A 20,432-nucleotide genomic window follows, 5' to 3' on the forward strand; every position below is an offset into this window, starting at 1 on the left:
ACAGCCCAAAACGAAGCCCACCTACACCAATGCATAAGCTGCCAGAAACAGCTGTTTTACATGTACCGACACATATGGGTGGTGATGTTAAATACTTGTTAAACGTGCATCAACATGTTAACAATCTACTAGTGCAAACCGTGAGTCAATTGACTCACTATTGAATCTATTATGACCTATTTACGAACATGTAGCGAATTAACACGCACCAGCGTTGAATGGCTGTGAATATATTGAAACCCCTTGCTACAATAGTCTGAAAACAAATTTAAGCCCATAGTAATGATCCTCACACATGTAGGAACATGTGAGATTTGAATCGCTCAAAAATAAGCACCATAGTGCAAATTATCAGAGCGATTTCCCCAAAGGAAAATCACAAGTTGCTAGAACAAGATAGTTAAGCGTAAAAATGCTAACGTGTCAAACACTTGAGTGAATACTCAAAGTGAAGAACAGGGCTACATGGGTAAACACATAGCCAATAAGCCTAGGCCGTTTACGGCAACGAACGGCCTTAGGTAGCCATCGCACACAATGGTGTTACAATGATCATGACAACAGTCACGTGTTTCTCAACTGGGGTTGTTAGGGACAGTGGTTGTGTGCCTCAGTACACAACCCCAAAACACTCTAAAGGGTGTTGGCCAAGGCTGCGTATTAAAACACATGGCTATTCCCTCCTACAAATCACACACCAACCACGTACTGGTACGCATGTGATTGGTTGCAGCAACAGCACGCTACTGCTGATTTGGTCACAACTCGAAACCACAAGTCACGGCAACCAGCATGTGAGGGCCCCTTCATCTTGGACCATGGGCTATCCCAGTCTTGGCCTACTGCGGCCTCATGGGCTTTCCACATGTGCCCCCTCATCTTGGGCCTCACTCACTAGCTAGCCTGATGGTACTCACCTCTTTTGTCACAAGTACTTAGCCTGCAAGTCTTGTGTTCGAGAGGTGGGGAAGGCGAAAGAAACCCACTTGCAGGGGTGGGGATATCTAAGTGAGTGAGGCCCAAGATGATGGGGCGCATGTGGAAAGCCCATGAGGCTACAGTAGGCCAAGACTGGGATAGCCCATGGTCCAAGATGAGGGGGCTCTCACACAGCACTACCACACATGGTGGTGCTTAGGGTTTCAAAAAAATTTCTGATTTCACCAAAAATTAGTCCAATCACAACGAATTTCAATAAATCCCCAAACACAACAATCCATGTTTTATTCCAATTAATCCAAATCAAAATCAATCAATAAAACCCTAAACATGCAATCATCAAATCACATATTTCTAGCAGTAAATTAGACACTGTAATCTCATGTAAGAGGCTCTGATACCACTATTAGGGTTTAATCAAAGAAATAGGCAGCAAAAAGCAAAGATTTACTAATTNAATTACCAAAATACCCTCATTTCTATTATCTTCTTCACATTATTTTGCTTCCTTTCACTCCCCACTTTTTCATCTAATTATGAATGAAAAGACTATTTTACCCCTAATGAAGTTTTAAGCAGTTTTCTTCACATTTGTCTAAGGTGACTTCAAGAAATCCAACTAAGGGTGTTACAGGTCTCTTGTTGTTGGGCTTATCCAAATTGGGCCTCCAAAATGATTATAATATGCATCAATAATTTATACAAAATTCTGGACAAACTTCCATGGGTAACAACGCCCAAAACAGCCCAAAATGAAGCCCACCTACACCAATGCATAAGCTGCCCGAAACAGCAGTTTTACATGTACCGACACATATGGGTGGTGATGTTAAATACTTGTTAAACGTGCATCAACATGTTAACAATCTAGTAGTGCAAACTGTGAGTCAATTGACTCACTATTGAATCTGTTATGACCTATTTACGAACATGTAGCGAATTAACACGCACCAACGTTGAATGGATGTGAATATATTGAAACCCCTTGCTACAATAGTCTGAAAACAAATGTAAGCCCATAGTAATGATCCTCACACATGTAGGAATATGTGAGATTTTGAATTGCTAAAAAATGAGCACCATAGTGCAAATTAGCAGAGCGATTTCCCCGAAGGAAAATCACAAGTTGCTAGAACAAGATAGTTAAGCGTAAAAATGCTAACGTGTCAAACACTTGAGTGAATACTCAAAGTGAAGAACAGGGCTACATGGGTAAACACATAGCCAACAAGCCTAGGCCGTTTACGACAATGAACGGCCTCAGGTAGCCATCGCATACAATGGTGTTACAATGATCATGACAACAGTCACGTGTTTCTCAACCAGGGTTGTTAGGGACAGTGGTTGTGTGCCTCAGTACACAACCCCAAAACACTCTAAAGGGTGTTGGCCAAGGCTGCGTGTTAAAACACATGGCTATTCCCTCCTACAAATCACACACCAACCACATACTGGTACGCATGCGATTGGTTGCAGCAGCAGCACGCTACTGCTACTTTGGTCACAACTCAAAACCACAAGTCACGGCAACCAACATGTGAGAGCCCTTTCATCTTGGACCATGGGCTATCCCAGTCTTGGCCTACTGCGGCCTCATGGGCTTTCCACATGCGCCCCGTCATCTTGGGCCTCACTCACTAGCTAGCCTGATGGTACTAACCTCTCTTATCACAAGTACTTAGCCTACAGGTCTTGTGTTCGAGAGGTGGGAAAGGCGAAAGAAACCCACTTGCAGGGGTGGGGATATCCAAGTGAGTGAGGCCCAAGATGATGAGGCGCATGTGGAAAGCCCATGAGGCTGCAGTAGGCCAAGACTGGGATAGCCCATGGTCCAAGATGAGGGGGCTCTCACACAGCACCACCACACACGGTGGTGCTTAGGGTTTCAAAAAAATTTCTGATTTCACCAAAAATCAGTCCAATCACAACGAATTTCAATAAATCCCCAAACACAACAATCCATGTTTTATTCCAATTAATCCAAATCAAAATCAATCAATAAAACCCTAAACATGCAATCATCAAATCACAAATTTCTAGCAGTAAATTAAACACTGTAATCTCATGTAAGAGGCTCTGATACCACTATTAGGGTTTAATCAAAGAAATAGGTAGCAAAAAACAAAGATTTACTAATTAAAACCCTATAAGCCCCAAAATCCATATATGAGAGTTATGATATTTACATGCTTTGAATAAACCAAAACCCATACAAGTTTCATATTCTTAGCCATCTTTGGAGGTTCCACCTCTTTTCAATTCGAAGAAAACTCTCACACTCAAGGATAGGAGTGAACAAACGATATCCACATAAACACAACAATCAACACAAATAAATATACTAGTTTAATTTATGATGTTTAAAGAAGATAGGTGAATGAGAAGGTTGAGAGATAAAAAATTCTCTCAATGAACTTCTCTTGGGTGGCCAAATGAATGAATTATTGGATTTTAGGGAAAAGTGCCAATTTATAGGCACACCCTAAAATCCCTTGAATAGTATATTACAACTATACCCTTCCACTAATTATTTAATTAGTATCCATGATTTCCGAACAAAATCATAATCCGGGTATCGAGCCATTATGATTTTAATCCTCTAATAATGATCTTTCAATATTTAAAACATATATACACCATATATATATATATATATATATATATTAAATATTGACGGTTTATTTATTTACAATATATATATGACGATATACATATTTAAATAAATAACCAATCCACCCCTTTGTCAACAAATGAAAAAAATGCCCCTCACTTTTTATCTTCTTTAAATTGCCTTTTATGTGTGTGACTCGAAGACTCCTCATCATGTCAGTAGTGATTATATTGCAATTAACGCCCTATTATACATAGACCAAGATTGGCCTCTAGTAAGGCATCATAGCCACTTGACAGATTTGGATTCAACGTATTCTCTACCTGTCAATAGTATGGTTACCGTGCAATCAAATCCTTCCATCATCTATTATCTCATCAAGCTTTGAAGCATAGAAGTAATGTCAACTTCAAGAATAAACCACAGATTCCAAGGTCGTTGTACACAAGAGTGATGAATCCTTTGTCGATCCACCATAGTCATGATGTACTTCTTGATGGAGCCAATCACTACCATACTGATAACCCTATTAGGATTACATTTGGCTAGTGTCAAACTACACCAGTAGGTACACATGGTGCTCTAGTGATCTTAAGTCTGAAGACCACATATACCACCATCTGTTAGAGGATGTATTCCATGGATATTAGTGCTACCATCTATATGGAATCCTTTGATGAGCTAGTCCAGTGAACTCGTGAATAACAAGCACCCATACGTCGCACCAAGTTGTTACCAAACAGCCTTGACATATGAAATCTGTCACTACCTTCTGATAGGGTTGTTCAACACTATGATAGCCTTATCATATTATCTATGCCCTAGGTTAGGATAATATTGGGGCTACGGATGTTTCTAGAATGGCCACCATAAGTGATCATAGGAATCTCACAATCAAGACTTATCACTGCTTGATTCCCTCATCACGGTTCAACCACTTTAAGGGCATATGTAAATACATACTTATGAAATATGCTTTACATAATATAAACAATGCCTTCCATAGATTGAATAATCATGATCCATGGAGTCAACATATAATATTATGATTGGCTCAGGGGCACCTACTCTAACAATCCTGTCTAGGGTTATCAGTATGGTAGTGATTGGATACATTGAGAAGTACACTATGACTATGGTGGATTGATAAAGGATTCATCACTCCTGGGTACAGGAGAAATTAACTCGGTGAGATATTCGGTAAGAGGCAAAGACCTTAAATCTATGGCCATAATTGAATCGAGTTGTTGCTCATTTGGTTGATTGGTCCAATAACCAAATCTAAATATGTTAAGGTGGTTCATACTTCAAGTTGACATTATTTCTATGCTTCAAACCTTGACGAGATAATAGATGATGAAAGGATTGGATTGCATGGTAACCATACTATTGACATGGCAGCGAATTTGATGAATCTAAATCTATCGTGTGGCCATGATGCCTAATTAGAGGCCAATCTTGGTATGTGTGTAATGAGACGATTAATAGGGTGTTTGTAACACCTACTGGAAACTGTACAATGCATGCATAATTGTTAGTGTATATTAGTGTATGCCCTAGAAACCATTCGTGTTGTCGGTTTCAGAGCATTTTGTCTTGTATCTATATATATCATAAATNTATCCATGATTTCCGAACAAAATCATAATCCGGGTATCGAGCCATTATGATTTTAATCCTCTAATAATGATCTTTCAATATTTAAAACATATATACACCATATATATATATATATATATATATATTAAATATTGACGGTTTATTTATTTACAATATATATATGACGATATACATATTTAAATAAATAACCAATCCACCCCTTTGTCAACAAATGAAAAAAATGCCCCTCACTTTTTATCTTCTTTAAATTGCCTTTTATGTGTGTGACTCGAAGACTCATCATCATGTCAGTAGTGATTATATTGCAATTAACGCCCTATTATACATAGACCAAGATTGACCTCTAGTAAGGCATCGTAGCCACTTGACAGATTTGGATTCAACGTATTCTCTACCTGTCAAGAGTATGGTTACCGTGCAATCAAATCCTTTCATCATCTATTATCTCATCAAGCTTTGAAGCATAGGAGTAATGTCAACTTCAAGTATAAACCACAGATTCCAAGGTCGTTGTACACAAGAGTGATGAATCCTTTGTCGATCCACCATAGTCATGATGTACTTCTTGATGGAGCCAATCACTACCATACTGATAACCCTATTAGGATTACATTTGGCTAGTGTCAAACTACACCAGTAGGTACACATGGTGCTCTAGTGATCTCAAGTCTGAAGACCACATATACCACCATCTGTTAGAGGATGTATTCCATGGATATTAGTGCTACCATCTATATGGAATCCTTTGATGAGCTAGTCTGGTGAACTCGTGAATAACAAGCACCCATATGTCGCACCAAGTTGTTACCAAACAGCCTTGACATATGAAATCTGTCACTACCTTCTGATAGTGTTGTTCAACACTATGATAGCCTTATCATATTATCTATGCCCTAGGTTAGGATAATATTGGGGCTACGGATGTTTCTAGAATGGCCACCATAAGTGATCATAGGAATCTCACAATCAAGACTTATCACTGCTTGATTCCCTCGTCACGGTTCAACCACTTTAAGGGCATATGTAAATACATACTTATGAAATATGCTTTACATAATATAAACAATGCCTTCCATAGATTGAATAATCATGATACATGGAGTCAACATATAATATTATGATTGGCTTAGGGGCACCTACTCTAACAATCATGTCTAGGGTTATCAGTATGGTAGTGATTGGATACATTGAGAAGTACACTATGACTATGGTGGATTGATAAAGGATTCATCACTCCTGGGTACAGGAGAAATTAACTCGGTGAGATATTCGGTAAGAGGCAAAGACCTTAAATCTATGGCCATAATGGAATCGAGTTGTTGCTCATTTGGTCGATTGGTTCAATAACCAAATCTAAATATGTCAAGGTGGTTCATACTTCAAGTTGACATTATTTCTATGCTTCAAACCTTGACGAGATAATAGATGATGAAAGGATTGGATTGCATGGTAACCATACTATTGACATGGCAGCGAATTTGATGAATCTGAATCTATCGGGTGGTCATGATGCCTAATTAGAGGCCAATCTTGGTCTGTGTGTAATGAGACGATTAATAGGGTGTTGATCGTAATATTACTCACTGTCAATACGATGAGGAGCCTATGGGTCACATCCTTAAAAGACAATTTAAGGAAGATATCGAATAGGGAAATTTCGTCTTTTACAAACGAATGGCTATTTTAGTAAATCTTGCAGAGCAATTAAATTTGTTGGAAAGGTTGTGGCATGGATCAAATTTCATATTGGATTTACATTTATTTAAATATATATATTGGTGTATGTATATTTTAAACAAATAAAATATCATTATATATGTATGTATGTATGTTTTAAATATTGAATTATTATTATTGGATTTTCTGGGTGAAGCATATCCACATTCTGGTGGTTTTTTCTAAGGGGAAGCAGAATGATCAGTGGAAGGTTGTTGGCAACTTTCTGAATGTTCCCATGCCTTTCATTTCAAAGGTGTCAACCTGATTTGTGCCGGTTTGACTCTTGTTGGTTCTTGTCTGTTGCACCATTTTTAATAGGATGTAGTGGTTGATCCAATGGTAACATCTTGAGTTGGAATTGGAATGGGGTTCAATTGGAGTGTTAAAGCCCTAGCCCTCCTTCTAGCTCCAAAATATTGATGCGAGATTTCGTACCGGCTAGGATGTTGAGAAATGAACACACATCAACCAGAGAAACTCAGTTGACCACGATAGGAGCTGAGTAGGATGGGTGTGTGATCCCGAGGAATGAGCAAAGAGGAACGTGAATGATTGGGACAAGATCGGAGTCAAAGGCGATATTGATAGATAATGACAAATGAAGAGGTGAGCTTTTTAAAGTGGTTCAACCAAGCAAGGAATCCAGCCTACATCTACTTATTCTTTTCTTAAGATGAATGATTACAAGGATTTTGACTAGAACAAATACAAAATGCTCTCTTTCTATTCTCCTTATCTATATACTTTCGCCCCCCTTGTCAAGATTTTGTTTCGATTGTATTTTATTACATTCTATTTCCCCATATTTGAGAATTCAAAATGTGGGAATGAAAGTAATTAGTTATCTTACTCTTTAAGTAATGTCACTCTACAGTAAGGAGCAACCTTTTCTTCCACTCAACCATTAAATACTTAAAATAAAATAATATTAGAGTTTACAAGTCACACTACCTCGCCCCCAGTAACCTTACTTGGACTTGTACCATAATCATTATCCAAGGTTAGGTTAGGTTAGGCTAACTAAAGTTAAGTAACAGCAAGTGAAGTTAGTTAGGCGTGCGTGGCGCGTGCCGTGTGCGGCTTCTTTTACTTCTCTTATACAAACTACAAATACAAGGCAAAGCTACAAGGTAGAGGTGTAGGTGTTGGTGTTGGTGTTGTCAAGTTTGAACGAAGAATATTAATTTTATTTTTATTAGTTTAATACTATTTTTATTCATGTTTTCAAAATTTCCAGAGTTTATTCGTTTTTTCTGTACGTTACGTTGAAGCCTAAGTTATTCAACAACCAACCACCGCCTGCCACAAAATTACCAGCTTTCCGGCGGCATCTCCGACCTCCTGAGCTCAGAGGTTAACTTTTCTTTCTGGGTTTTTTAATATAGGGATTCTAGATTTGAAATTTCAGCTCTCTTCATGTATTAATCGTTTTCTTAACTTTAATTTACAGATGCCAAATTCATCTGAGGACTTGGAGCCACATATTCATAGCTCTGTAAATAATGTTAAGGAAGATAGTGAGTATGTTAGGTTGGTTATATCGAGTGAAGCAGGCCCAACAGCTGAAGCTCAACCACAAACAAGGACTAAATCTTTCATCTGGTGGATCAAAGCCTTTGCTTTCTCCATTTTTCTTGTTGTGATCTCTCTCATCTTCTTAAAATGGGGAGTCCCTTTTCTTTTCGAGAAGGTAGCACTATTGCTTTACTCTTCAATTTTTATTTCATTTTATTTTACTTCATTCAATTTTTAGGCTTATTTCTGAATTTTATAAGGTTTCATTTTTCAAATCTAGCTGCCAATATTACTGAAATATATCAACTTTGATTGATTTGGTTAACTTTACATCCAGAAACAATTCGTTTTGATGGGGTGAGAGTACCCTTCACCTTGTATATTGCAAGTCTTTCAAAATTTTCTAACATACGAAGTATAAAGCTTTCATAATTAAATGTCTCTAGGGTTGCCAATGCATTAGGAACGTGAAACTTAAAATCAACTTTTCCAGGGATTATAGAAATTGGAAAAAAGTAGATGCATGATTGATGATAATATTTATAGTTTCTCGACACGGCCACATCTCGTCACTTTCTTTGCTCTGTAGCTACTTTATATTAGCTTTATTTTGATTCTCGTGTTTTTGTCAAACTCATTGTAGGTTCTCTTCCCAATAATGCAATGGGAAGCAACTGCTTTTGGTCGTCCTGTTCTAGCCATAGTGCTTGTTGCTTCTTTGGCATTTTTCCCTGTGTTCTTGATACCTTCGGGTCCTTCAATGTGGTTGGCTGGTATGATTTTCGGTTATGGTCTTGGGTTTGTTATAATTATGGTTGGAACAACTATTGGAATGGTCCTTCCATATTTAATTGGCCTACTGTTCCGTGACCGCATACATGTAAGATTTGATAATTTTAACTAATAATGAATTAGTAAAATGCAATGTTTAATTATATCAACTTCTGTAGTTCTGCCATGATGTATCTCTGTTTGAATGTGCAGCAATGGTTAAAGAGATGGCCCCAGAAAGCTGCTATGGTTAGACTCGCTGGGGAAGGAAGCTGGTTCCATCAATTCCGAGTGGTTGCTCTCTTTAGGGTTTCTCCTTTTCCATACACAATTTTCAACTATGCAATTGTGGTTACTAGTATGAAATTTTGGCCCTATTTGTGTGGATCAATTGCTGGAATGGTGCCAGAAGCTTTCATTTACATCTATAGGTCTGTTCTCTGGATTACTCATGATTATTTTGCCACTATACGAGAAATGAAACCTACAAGATATAATACTTCCCTTATGTTTTTTAATTGACAATGAAAGTTCTGATGACATGTGTGAGCATTGCATACATCCGCACACTAAAATTATCTTCTGAAATGTGTTAAAGCTGCCTGCTTGACTAGAAATACTACAATTGTATGACTTGTAATATATATACAGATATACAAGTTAGCCTAAAAGTTTTCATTGGATTTGTTTGAGCTATTCTTAGTAGCTGTTGGTACAATGCATCTGTTGAATTGTATTTTTAACCATTCTGCTGTACTTTTATGTAGTGGTCGGTTAATAAGGACATTAGCAGATGTGAAGTATGGGAACTATCACTTGACTACCGTGGAAATTGTGTACAACATTATTTCCTTCATTCTTGCAGTTGTTACCACTATAGCCTTTACTGTTTACGCAAAAAGAGCTTTGAAGGAGCTCGAAAGGGGAGAGGCCATTCTTGAAGCACCATCTGCTTCCAACCATGATGACAATTTCGAGATGAATAAGCTTCCCCTTGAAAGATCCAAGCATTTGGGTTCCTCATCTTCTTCATTATAGTCAAGACACTCCACGAAATAATTAGTATCTGTAAAAAGTTAGGTATCTGAGGGGGTGTTCAAACTCCTTAGTCTTTGTAACCTATTTTTCTTAGTTTTCCTTTTTAATGGTTTTATGTTTGATCTGTAACCGCAGAAATAGAATACTAGAAGGAATCCTTGACAATACCTTGTATGAGATGTGAGAGATTTATGAACAGATTGGCCTATGTATATTATTTGTTGATTAATTGTACTAGCGACTAGATTAACTTAAAAACAATCTAGTAGTTAACAGAATATATATATATATTTGGTTTAGGGATCAGTTTAATGATCTCATTCAATTTTTATATAATTCCTTGTGCATCAATCTAATTGTCATCGAAATCAAACCTTGAAGCCGTGAATATTAAAAGCAAGTTTTTTTTTACATGAATATAGAAGAAATATACGAGGCAAATAGGATAAAAATAGATGAAAGTTAATAATTCCTACTTGAAACTTAAGGTCCAACTTAAATTTTTTTAAGAAACTGGGGAGGACTCAGTTATTGGTGTTTTTGCTCTTTCAATAACAACCATTTCTTCAATTTCATATGATTCTTGGGTCATCTTATGCGTCTGTGCCTGTGTCTGCGTTTGTTTCCCATTAGCATCTGAACTTCCCCTCTTGCTTGCTTCAACTTTAATCTTTACAGATGAAGCCCAGTCTCCTAAAGATGATTGCATCTCCTCACTAAACCTGAATTTGCTTCCCATCTTCATTCACCAGACAAAGATACCAAAAGACAGACAATGAGAATCTTAAACTTTGGACAAAGAACTTCAGAGCTTCTCTATATCACTGTACTTACTAGCGTGCATGAGCCGATTGACAAAAAAAAGGATCTACTAACCTGAGCAACAAGAGCATACAAAGGCAGGGTGCTGTAACTGCACAGAACTTGAACAATCACACTGCATAACATGAGCAAGAAATGTAGTAGTGATCAGCAAATCAGCAGGTGTTTTAGTTCTCGGAAATTGGTTAAGTTGCAGAATGAAGCAAAAAGTGATCTGCTATTGCCAGTTGAGGATTACCCTATAATAAGTCTTGGGATGATGTAACCCAGTTTTTCCATGATGCATGATTCGAATCCGTATAGGCACTGCAGTGAAATAAATTAGAGAACCTGAGTGCATTTCTGAGTTGATATTTATATAAAACAGAGAAGTGAACTAGCTATATACCAATATCCAGAAGAAGAATGCAATCTCAAATGAATTCTGAAATAAAATGAAGTGTATCAAGTCAAGAACAATGCCAGGACGACCGAACCAAAAGTGGTCATCGGATGGTTTCACTGAGTTAGGTTTCACTGGTCCTAACTCTTGATCCTCCGTTTTTCTCTTTACCTCCTGAGCCAAACGGGTGATTATGTGTTCTAACTTCGCGCCCACAAGAAGTAGAAGCTGTCAGTCCACCAACTCAACAACGTCAGGCTTATGTTATTCCTCAACAAATGGAATGGACCATGGAAAATATCACTTGTGATGGAGCTAATCCACTTACCACTATTGGCAGAAATGATAACCAAAAGAATGTATGCCATCCTGCATTTGCAATTTATGCATAGGACTTTTTAAGAATTACTATAAACATGAAACAAGAAGTCTGTATGAGAATTAGATACTAGGAACATTACCTGCCACATTCAGCAGCAAAAAGACAACAACAAATAGCCACAGGTGCCATCTATCATTTATACGAGTATGCAATGTTAATCATAAAAACAATTTGAATCTTCAAAGGCAGTTAAATAACCAAAATTTATTATGTTTCTATAATAAATACCTTATGCCAACAACTTTTCTGAGATCCCTTTCAAGTGTCCGTGTCATGTACCCATGAAAATCAAAGTCAGGTTTTCTTGGCAAATGAGTCTAGGTGAAAAAAAGAAAAGAAAAGTTACAGCAATATACAATTATGTAGCATAACTTGGGAAACTGTTATAACATTTAGTCACTACTGATGACTGGTGAGGAAGTTAACCATTATAAATCCTTGTCGAAGTGCTACATAGTCTGACTTAGTAACAGAGCCATAAAACTGTTTGAGGAATGATATCTGCAAAATAGAGAACCAGGTGCCTTCATGTTAAAGATAGCTCATCGTATCAGGAAAATAAAATGACTATTCATGGAAGCTTTATTAATTATGTAACAATTATGGTTTATAAGTTATTCCTTGATCCAGCTGAAGAAGACATGCATGCAAGGATACAAGAATTTTCTCATTGATAGCCTGAAACTCACCATCCAACTCACAACAGCTGCGTTTCTCCAATATCCAATTGCACGTGCATCAAAAAATGTAATGTGATGGCGTTTAAGAGTGTCCTTGGGAGTACCAGCCTCCGCTGACCGCTTAACTGAAGCCTCCCAATGCTTCCATTGTCTTATCTACACAAGGAAAAACTATACAAATCATAGGTTGAGATTCAGAATTGGTTGCAAATGGTTCCCTTATCCATTTGAAGCAAGCAATAATATTTTGAAAATATTTTAGTTACTGAGAGCAAAGCCAGAAATTCAAGGCATGGCAGTTTCTTCAGAAACATTATCTAATTATATTATAGCATATTCTAGGAATGCCAACCATTACCTTCAATCCTCCAAGAACCATGGTAGTCACACAAAAGATAACGTGAACAACTGCTAATACAAAGATGAAAATGTGCAACTGGTGTAATGCTTCCATTGATAAAAATGGAATCTTCCCCTGCATACAGATAAAAAGAAGAAGCAGAGATGCTATTAGCTTGGACTGCATCTTGGTCAATGGCAGACAGATACAACTTTGCATCTATAAGCATCAATTTCCTTTCTTCTATTAGCCATTTTTATCCATGCATGTTCTCAAAATTGCAAATAGTTTATCCATTCCTTTTATACATTAGAAGCTTTCTGTAAGCCAAATCGCTCTAGGGTGCGAAATGGCTATGACATTGTATTAAGTGCCACTTGCCATGGATGGATGAGTTTTAAAGTCATTTCATGCTGCAGTCATTCACTGAAAGTAATGGTCCACATAATCATGTACAACTACTTCCAAGGTAAAGAAAAATCATTTTATGTACAAAAGTTTCTCGGACACAAAGCATACTAGTGTACCTTATTTAAACAATGATCTGAACCAGATTTTGTAGTCAGTAACTGTCGCCGAGCACTTACAGCTCCAAGAGAATATTTTTTGTGTGAGACTGTATGCCTTTTGCAGGGAAGCATGAAGGATCCAAGATAAGTTGGCATGCATATATGGCTTATTGCATCTTGAAAAACGGTCAAAAGAAGGGAAATGAACCCTAAAAGCATCAATTCTGTACAAGCATTCCAAATACATTATATTAGATCTAAAAGCATCGATTGAGTAACAAAATCATGAGGCACAACAGAATATTGATGGATTGTCATGCACTTGGTTTGACACATCTTGCAAGAATCAAATCAACAAACTTGATATACAATATCTATGGATTCCCCAAATAAAGTATGTATGCAATCTATGGATTCCCCAAATAAAGTATGTATGCAATCTATGTATCTGCGAATGTACAGAAAAAAACTGCATGTATAGGAAGGCAAAAAGAAGGAAAAATAATAAATAAAAGATGGAGATGCAGGCAAACCCTCTTGTAATTTTTGTAAGGCCTCAAAGAGAGCGTTCTGCTTGTTCCGCTTCAACCACTGGATTCAGACAACAAAGCAAAGAGCGAAAATTCAATCAGTGAACTTCCGTCGCAAAAGAAATAAAGAATGTTCCATATGGGAATGACTGGCAGCATGTAAGACACGCTTGTTGATCGAAATTCAATTAGCTCATTCTCTTGGAAAAACTTTCCACTTGTTTAATGGTATAAGAGTTTGTCACATAAGATTTGGTATTCAGCGGATGCAAGAAAACATCCAGATTAGAGGGAAATTTGGCCCTCTGCTTGGAATGGGGCACAAACAAATTATAATTGATGGAATGAGTTCTTTTGAAATTTATTCGAGCATTCTCTACACAATTTTGTCTTAAGGTTAAGAATATTTACAAACAACATAATTCAGAAAATTTAAGAAAGTTAAATTTTAGCTTTGAAGTTTGGCCATGAAAAAAGCAGTTTGAATCAACATGAATGCTGACTTAGCCAACAGCTCCTCAAATATATGCCAAACCAAGGTGGAACGGAGACAATTAAGCAAAAAGAATCCACCAAATGCAAGAAGTAAAAACAAAAAGATACAACAATAGATTGTATGGTACCTTTCCAAGTTTATGAAGACCTCGCTCGGCACAAAGAGAGATGAGAATGATGACAAAACAGACAACAGCCACCACCCATGTTGGTGTATGCTCCAGAGAATTGGACTCCTCTGCCATAACTTGAAAGAAGAGAAGTGCTACAGTTCAGTATTCCGGTAAAAACATGGCAAATACGTTTCAAACAATTGTGAGATATATATCCCATCAGAAAGTGAATACATAGAAGGAATGTGTGTGGGGTGGCAAAGAATAAACATGTTTAAAAGATGAAGGAAAAGAATATAAATGGCTGAAAGTGAGAGAAAAAACGAAGCAGCTAGCGTACACAAGAATGTTTTAACTATATACAAAGGTAAAAGCATAAAGGGGAGGCCGAGTGGAAGAAGTAACAATCCCCCAAACAGTGTCAAATCTTTAAGCCGGAGATTCTGTTGCTATGACTATGACTAGGTAAATTCATTTTAACATTCTTGTTTCTTTTCAAAAATTCTGAAAATAATAATCAATTCCAGTTCTCCAGCTTTGGTTTGCCTGACAACAGACAACTCCTACAACTAGAAATGAACAGACTTGACTGATTTGTGGCTTAAAGGAGTGCTTGGAAGTGTTTTTAACACCGGCAAAACGCTCTCAAATAGCTTTTGAGAAGTAGAAGGCACTTCCTACAGATAAAAACTATCAAACCACCCAACTACGGCTTTTTGAGTTGCAGCACCTAACCAACTAAAACCAAATGTTGTTAAGCAAGCTATGCCGGGAAGAAGAAAAACACATACAATCTGGCAATCTGCATACAAATTGGTGTAAAACACAATCTTTAAAGTGTATAGCTTCATTCTTACAGTTGAAAGCAAAACAAAAAGTGACGCATAAAATGAAAGGATAAACCAATGATGAAAGAAACAGAAAGGCACTGCAAAAAGAAAAATAAGTGAGATAATAAAGAAAGATAATTCGTCCAGCAAGAAGGTAACTGTTAAGACATTTAGAGGACTTTATTGTTAAACAATTTCAAACTGTTCAACTTCTCGTGTTTTCAAAGAATACAAGATTTTTATCATACATATACACTATCTATATCACAAATTACAAACGAAGTAACATGTCCTGATAACACAAATTCTTAGTGCTATTTAGGGTCCCCAACTTGGCCCTAGTTCTTCACAAACTTCTGTGTATAGCTTTCTCCACTATGCTCATATCATCCCTCATCTTTGATCAGCTTAACCTTCAATGATTCATATTCCAAGTACTACCACAGCAAAAATCATCTGACCGTAAGTCACACAACATACTTAATGTAAAAAGACATAGTCTTGACTGTTTCTTATGGTTTCCAAGGTGCTGGCGGTGGTGGTGGAGTCGGGAACATTGGAGGAACAGCGGAGAAAATGGTGTTCTTATCAATGCCAGTACTCTTTTCGCCTGACAATGCCACAAGAGCAGCGACCAAACCTGCATTTCCTGCAAGAGTTGGCTCTGTATAATTGTAATTAGTTCTCACATCATGGAAACCGTCATGCTTGTCAGGACCAGCAACCATGGCTCCAACAAGTGTATTTGGGTTTGGCTTTTTACTGTCCCTCCATTTCCATCCTCCTTTACAGTTATATCTGATCTTATTCTTTGGTATAGAAGCACCTCTATGGTGGACATGTTTTGGATAATGATTACCAAAACCCACTATGTAGCTCATTTTCCGAGGATTTTTGCCAAGGATGTAATCAATCTGAAAAAAGCAGGAGCAAAAGAAACACGGTTATTAGCTACCATATGTCAACAATATTTATAAATGTGCGAGCAGAATCAAATTCCCTGACCATTAAAATTAAGGAAAACGGACCTGGGTCTTAGCAAATTCACGCAAGACATCAGTTGAAAAGAAATTGGGTCCACAATACCATCCAGGCGTATCTGCAGCGTCAAGATAATCACTGAATAAGGTTGCCAAGAAGGCTGCATTGGCAATGTATTGGAGAGGCTGAGGCCTTCCATGATTTAATTGAATCAAGCCTCCTGTGAAAGTTCCCAAGAAGTTAAAAGTCAGATCCCAAAAAACATGTGGGTAAACATATAAAAAAAAGGTCAATCAAAAATGTAAATGTACTTCACCTTTGGTTCTATTAAAGCTTGTGAAAACCGGAAGGAATGAGCACATGGTTATGCTTGTTTGATTGTGGAATGTCCTCAACATTTCTTCATATGGATACCCAGGGCTCAAGAACAATCTCAATCGGCTTAAAAGTAGCTGGAAAAACAAATAGGATATCAGCAACTAACAGCCAAGCTCCAAGGGTTCTAAAGAAAGCTTTAACATAAGCAATCAAAAGGTGTCAATATACATTAGTAAAAACATGTTTGTATTTCCACAAAGCGATAAATCAACAAAATCCAAAAATGTAGCATGTAGTCTTCACTTATACTAAAGACTTGCTCATCAACTTAAATTTTGATTCTATGAAAGGAAAGGACAACAAAATTAAATAACTGAAGAATAAATGATATCCATTGACCCCCAAAAGATGCTCAAAACAAGTTCAATTATAATATGGTGATCTGAATCTGGATGGATAACCCTAAACTGGATCAAATTATAAGCTTGGCAGCATAAATGTCACAGTGTGCACAAAACGAGAGTGAAAAAGCTGATTGCATAGCTAATTACACAAGTTAAAAGGATAACACGAAGATAGATGAAACTTACCGCAGCACCGGCAAGCTTGTTATCCCAGCTAAGTACGCTATTATCTAGAATTCCCCAGAAAGCTCCAGCATGTCTAGCAATACCAGTAGTAGTAGCGAGCTGAAGATAGGAAGAATTCCCAGTCGCATAGTACAACCAAGCTCCACCCCAAATAAACTCATCCCAGTAACTAGTTGAATTATAGAAAATCGAAGCCTCATTACCAGCACTGTATCTGCCTCGCTGCTCCCTGGAGAACCTAAAGAGCGTTTTGGCACCATGGACAAGTTTCTGCGAATAGGCCTTGTTGTCCTTAAAAACAATAGATGCAGAAGCCAAAGCAGCAGCCATTTCAGCGGCAAGATCCGAACAACTACTACATTCTGATACAGGTCGATCATAATCAATGTCCTCAGGACGCATCCAACAATAATGATCGTTTTCACTTGTACTCCCACCACTTGTATCGCCCTTCCCAACCTTTCAAAAACCACGAATCAGAAAAATAAAAATGTGATCTTGTCTACTAAGGAAATAAATTCTCATTTTTTATTTCTTAAATAGCTAAATGCAAACAAATTGAATCGATCAACATATAAATCATTTAGAGCAAAATGTGTACCTGTGAAATCATCACAGAAATAGAATCCGCAGTATGATTGAAGGTCTTGAGAAAATAATCAGCACCCCATTTGATAATGTCTTTAACATGGTTGAGTTCACCAGCAGCTTCATATTTAGCACTGTACTCAATCACACTCCAACTCAGCATAGTCATGGCAAAAGATGCTGGGAAATGAAATTTAATAGCATCCCCAGCATCGTAATAGCCTCCCACCAGATCTTTCGTAATACTTGAACTCGACGACGTCGATTTCCCATCATTCAAACATGAATTACCTCTCCACGACACATTATTATGCTTGGGCAACCTCCCAGCTGTAAATCAATTCAAATAAACCCCATTAACAAAAACTCTGATATAGAATGTAAATACAATTTTCAGTTTTCAGAAACAGTTTCCAGATTCAACCTTAGACCCTAGCGTGAAATCAGAAAAAAAAAAAAAAATTGTTCTTTTTCATTTCTCCGGGATATAGTTCATTTTAATCAAGCCCGTTTGGTTAAAAAGAAGTCATCTTGAGCTCAGATATTAGAATTATATCTTAATTTTCGAGGAATATTTTTGGATCAGAAATTATAAGCAAAAGAGAAGCTAGATCAAAGACATACATTTCTGAGCATTGAAGAACATGAGGGCCTTGTGAAGAGCGAGGGTGTAATTATCAGGAGGGGCATGAGAATGATGATGACGTGGCACAGTCTTGACAATAAGAGTGATAAAACCAGCCAATAAGGCGGAGACGAGGAGAGTTCCGACCGTCCAAACGAAGATCTTACGGCTCACAATAATACATCCCAGATCTACATACTTCTTCTTCTTCTGTTCAGTGGGACCCAAAAGCCAACTCTGCTGCGTCTCATCCAACGGTCTCGACAACGCCGCTCGATCGAAGTCCTGCAGATTCCTGCTGCGGTCGTCGTCGGTGGCGGAGTCCGCCGTGTTTATCTCCAGGGGACCGCCCCATGGATCTCTGCCATACATACTCATTTTGCGTGAACTCTGAGCTGAGACAGGTCTACCTGTCAATGAGGGGATGTGAAGAGAGAGAAAGTGAAGAGCAAAGTTTAAGTAGAGAGGAAGAGTGGTGATTGGATTTCGTAATGACGGTGGGAGTGAATAAAAATATATAAAATCGTGTGGGTGTGGATTGTATTTTTCCAATTTTATAATAAGTGGCAGGTCCAATTCATGACACTAACAAGTCCACTAATCGACATAGACTGTCTGTCTGTTCTCCTTACTTTTTCCTCTGTAATTTTTAGTCAAATATGGAAACCCCCAATGTTTGGTAAAATAACACTAACCTCCCACTTAATATCAATTCAGTTGGACTCTTCAACTAATACTAATTTGAATATATCTTTATGATAACTAATAATCTTACTCTTACGGATTCCAAAATTCCAATAGATCCTTTACAAATAAATCTTATAAATATTTTCATATTAAAAATAAATAAAGGAATGAATATAATAAATTTAATTTTTTATTTCACTCTTTTATTTTTTTTCCCACCTCAGTTTGTATTTTTGTTAGATTTTTTTGTAAGTATAATATTATTGCTTAAACATACACTAATTGATATAATAAATAGAAATCTTATAAAGATTTTTATATAAAGTAATGTACTAACTACTAAAAGTGAATATAAAAAGTCAAACCTATTATATTTACTCTATTATTTATTTATTTTTATTTTTTACAATATCATTTAATATAAAAATCTTTATGTATGCGTTTGGTTTAATATTTTTATTCCTATTCTGGATCCTATTCTCCAAATAGCGTTTGGTACAATATTCTAAAAATATTACCCTATTTTTTTAATTACATTTTAACCCCATAAGGTTATTAATTTCACTAAATACCCCTTGAAAAAAAAGGTTTAAAAATTAACAAAAACACCCCCATCAACCCAACTTGTCAGATTCCGGCAACCACCGTCGGTGATAGCCGGAATCTGTACAACGGCCTAACTTCCGACCAGAAATGGCCGGAAGTTCACCGCTGTGGCCTTTTCCGGCCAGATCCACCACGGATCTGGCCGGAAAAGGCCAGATCTGGCCGTCAGCGACGGCCAAAGAAATGGCCGTCGTTGACCAAAAACGACGGCCACATCTTTGGCAGTCGCTGACGGCCAAAGATGGCCCTCGTTTGGCCTTTTCCGGCCGTCAACGGCCATAACAGCCCGTAGATCTGGCCTTTTCCGGCCAGATCCACCATGGATCTGGCCGGAAAAGGCCATAACGACGTGTTACGGCACAGCCGACAAGTCTGTGCCGTAACGAAATTTTCCGGCGGTGGTGGTCGGAATCTGACACTGCAGGTGGTGGGGGTGTTTTTGTCATTTTATATGTTAGGGTTTTAGTTAAATTAGTAAACCTAAGGGCTTTTTTATAAATTTTTAAAATTTACCTCGTAATACTCCCATATCCAATAACCCAATACTATCCCTAAAATTATATCCAAAATGCTAAACCAAACGCACCCTATAAGATTTCTTGTAATATTACTAACAAATTTATTAACCAATGGGGAGATTGTCGTTAGTTCCCGAAACTAATGGGAGATTAGGGCTGTCTCCAAACTAGGTGGTGTCCAACTATTTTGATTAATGAGAAAAGTAGGGTGTTCAACACTGTA

General features: G+C 37.4%; 3 protein-coding genes across 4 annotated transcripts; 1 reads left to right on the forward strand and 2 right to left on the reverse strand.

The window, feature by feature from the left end:
* The first annotated feature begins 8,004 nt into the window (after positions 1-8,004).
* On the forward strand, positions 8,005-10,442 carry LOC116113595. The gene is made up of 5 exons (XM_031399744.1): positions 8,005-8,242; positions 8,340-8,579; positions 9,048-9,284; positions 9,389-9,606; positions 9,943-10,442. Exons 2-5 carry the CDS (start codon positions 8,340-8,342, stop codon positions 10,211-10,213), a joined length of 966 nt encoding a protein of 321 aa, XP_031255604.1. The 5' UTR covers positions 8,005-8,242; the 3' UTR covers positions 10,214-10,442.
* Positions 10,443-10,601: 159 nt separating this feature from the next.
* LOC116113599 (MLO-like protein 13) lies at positions 10,602-14,680 on the reverse strand. Of its 2 annotated transcripts, XM_031399750.1 has the most exons (13): positions 14,482-14,680; positions 13,862-13,919; positions 13,347-13,552; positions 12,838-12,954; positions 12,489-12,635; positions 12,226-12,300; positions 12,028-12,116; positions 11,879-11,928; positions 11,746-11,786; positions 11,424-11,645; positions 11,274-11,341; positions 11,090-11,150; positions 10,602-10,952 (listed from the first exon to the last, which is right to left on the reverse strand). In XM_031399750.1, the coding sequence occupies exons 1-13, from the start codon at positions 14,596-14,598 to the stop codon at positions 10,719-10,721; spliced, it is 1,485 nt and encodes a 494-aa protein (XP_031255610.1). In that variant the 5' UTR covers positions 14,599-14,680; the 3' UTR covers positions 10,602-10,718. The 2 variants fall into 2 exon arrangements, with proteins under 2 accessions (XP_031255610.1, XP_031255611.1); XM_031399751.1 differs by lacking the exon at positions 13,862-13,919 and having other exon boundaries at positions 14,482-14,552.
* A 786-nt stretch (positions 14,681-15,466) lies between these two features.
* LOC116113590 (endoglucanase 25-like) lies at positions 15,467-18,890 on the reverse strand. The gene is made up of 6 exons (XM_031399739.1): positions 18,398-18,890; positions 17,787-18,103; positions 17,186-17,644; positions 16,594-16,729; positions 16,325-16,497; positions 15,467-16,210 (listed from the first exon to the last, which is right to left on the reverse strand). Exons 1-6 carry the CDS (start codon positions 18,774-18,776, stop codon positions 15,809-15,811), a joined length of 1,866 nt encoding a protein of 621 aa, XP_031255599.1. The 5' UTR covers positions 18,777-18,890; the 3' UTR covers positions 15,467-15,808.
* Positions 18,891-20,432: the final 1,542 nt, after the last annotated feature.

This window comes from Pistacia vera, unplaced genomic scaffold (genome assembly GCF_008641045.1).
Source record: "Pistacia vera cultivar Batoury unplaced genomic scaffold, PisVer_v2 Contig686, whole genome shotgun sequence".
Taxonomy (NCBI): Eukaryota; Viridiplantae; Streptophyta; class Magnoliopsida; order Sapindales; family Anacardiaceae; genus Pistacia; species Pistacia vera.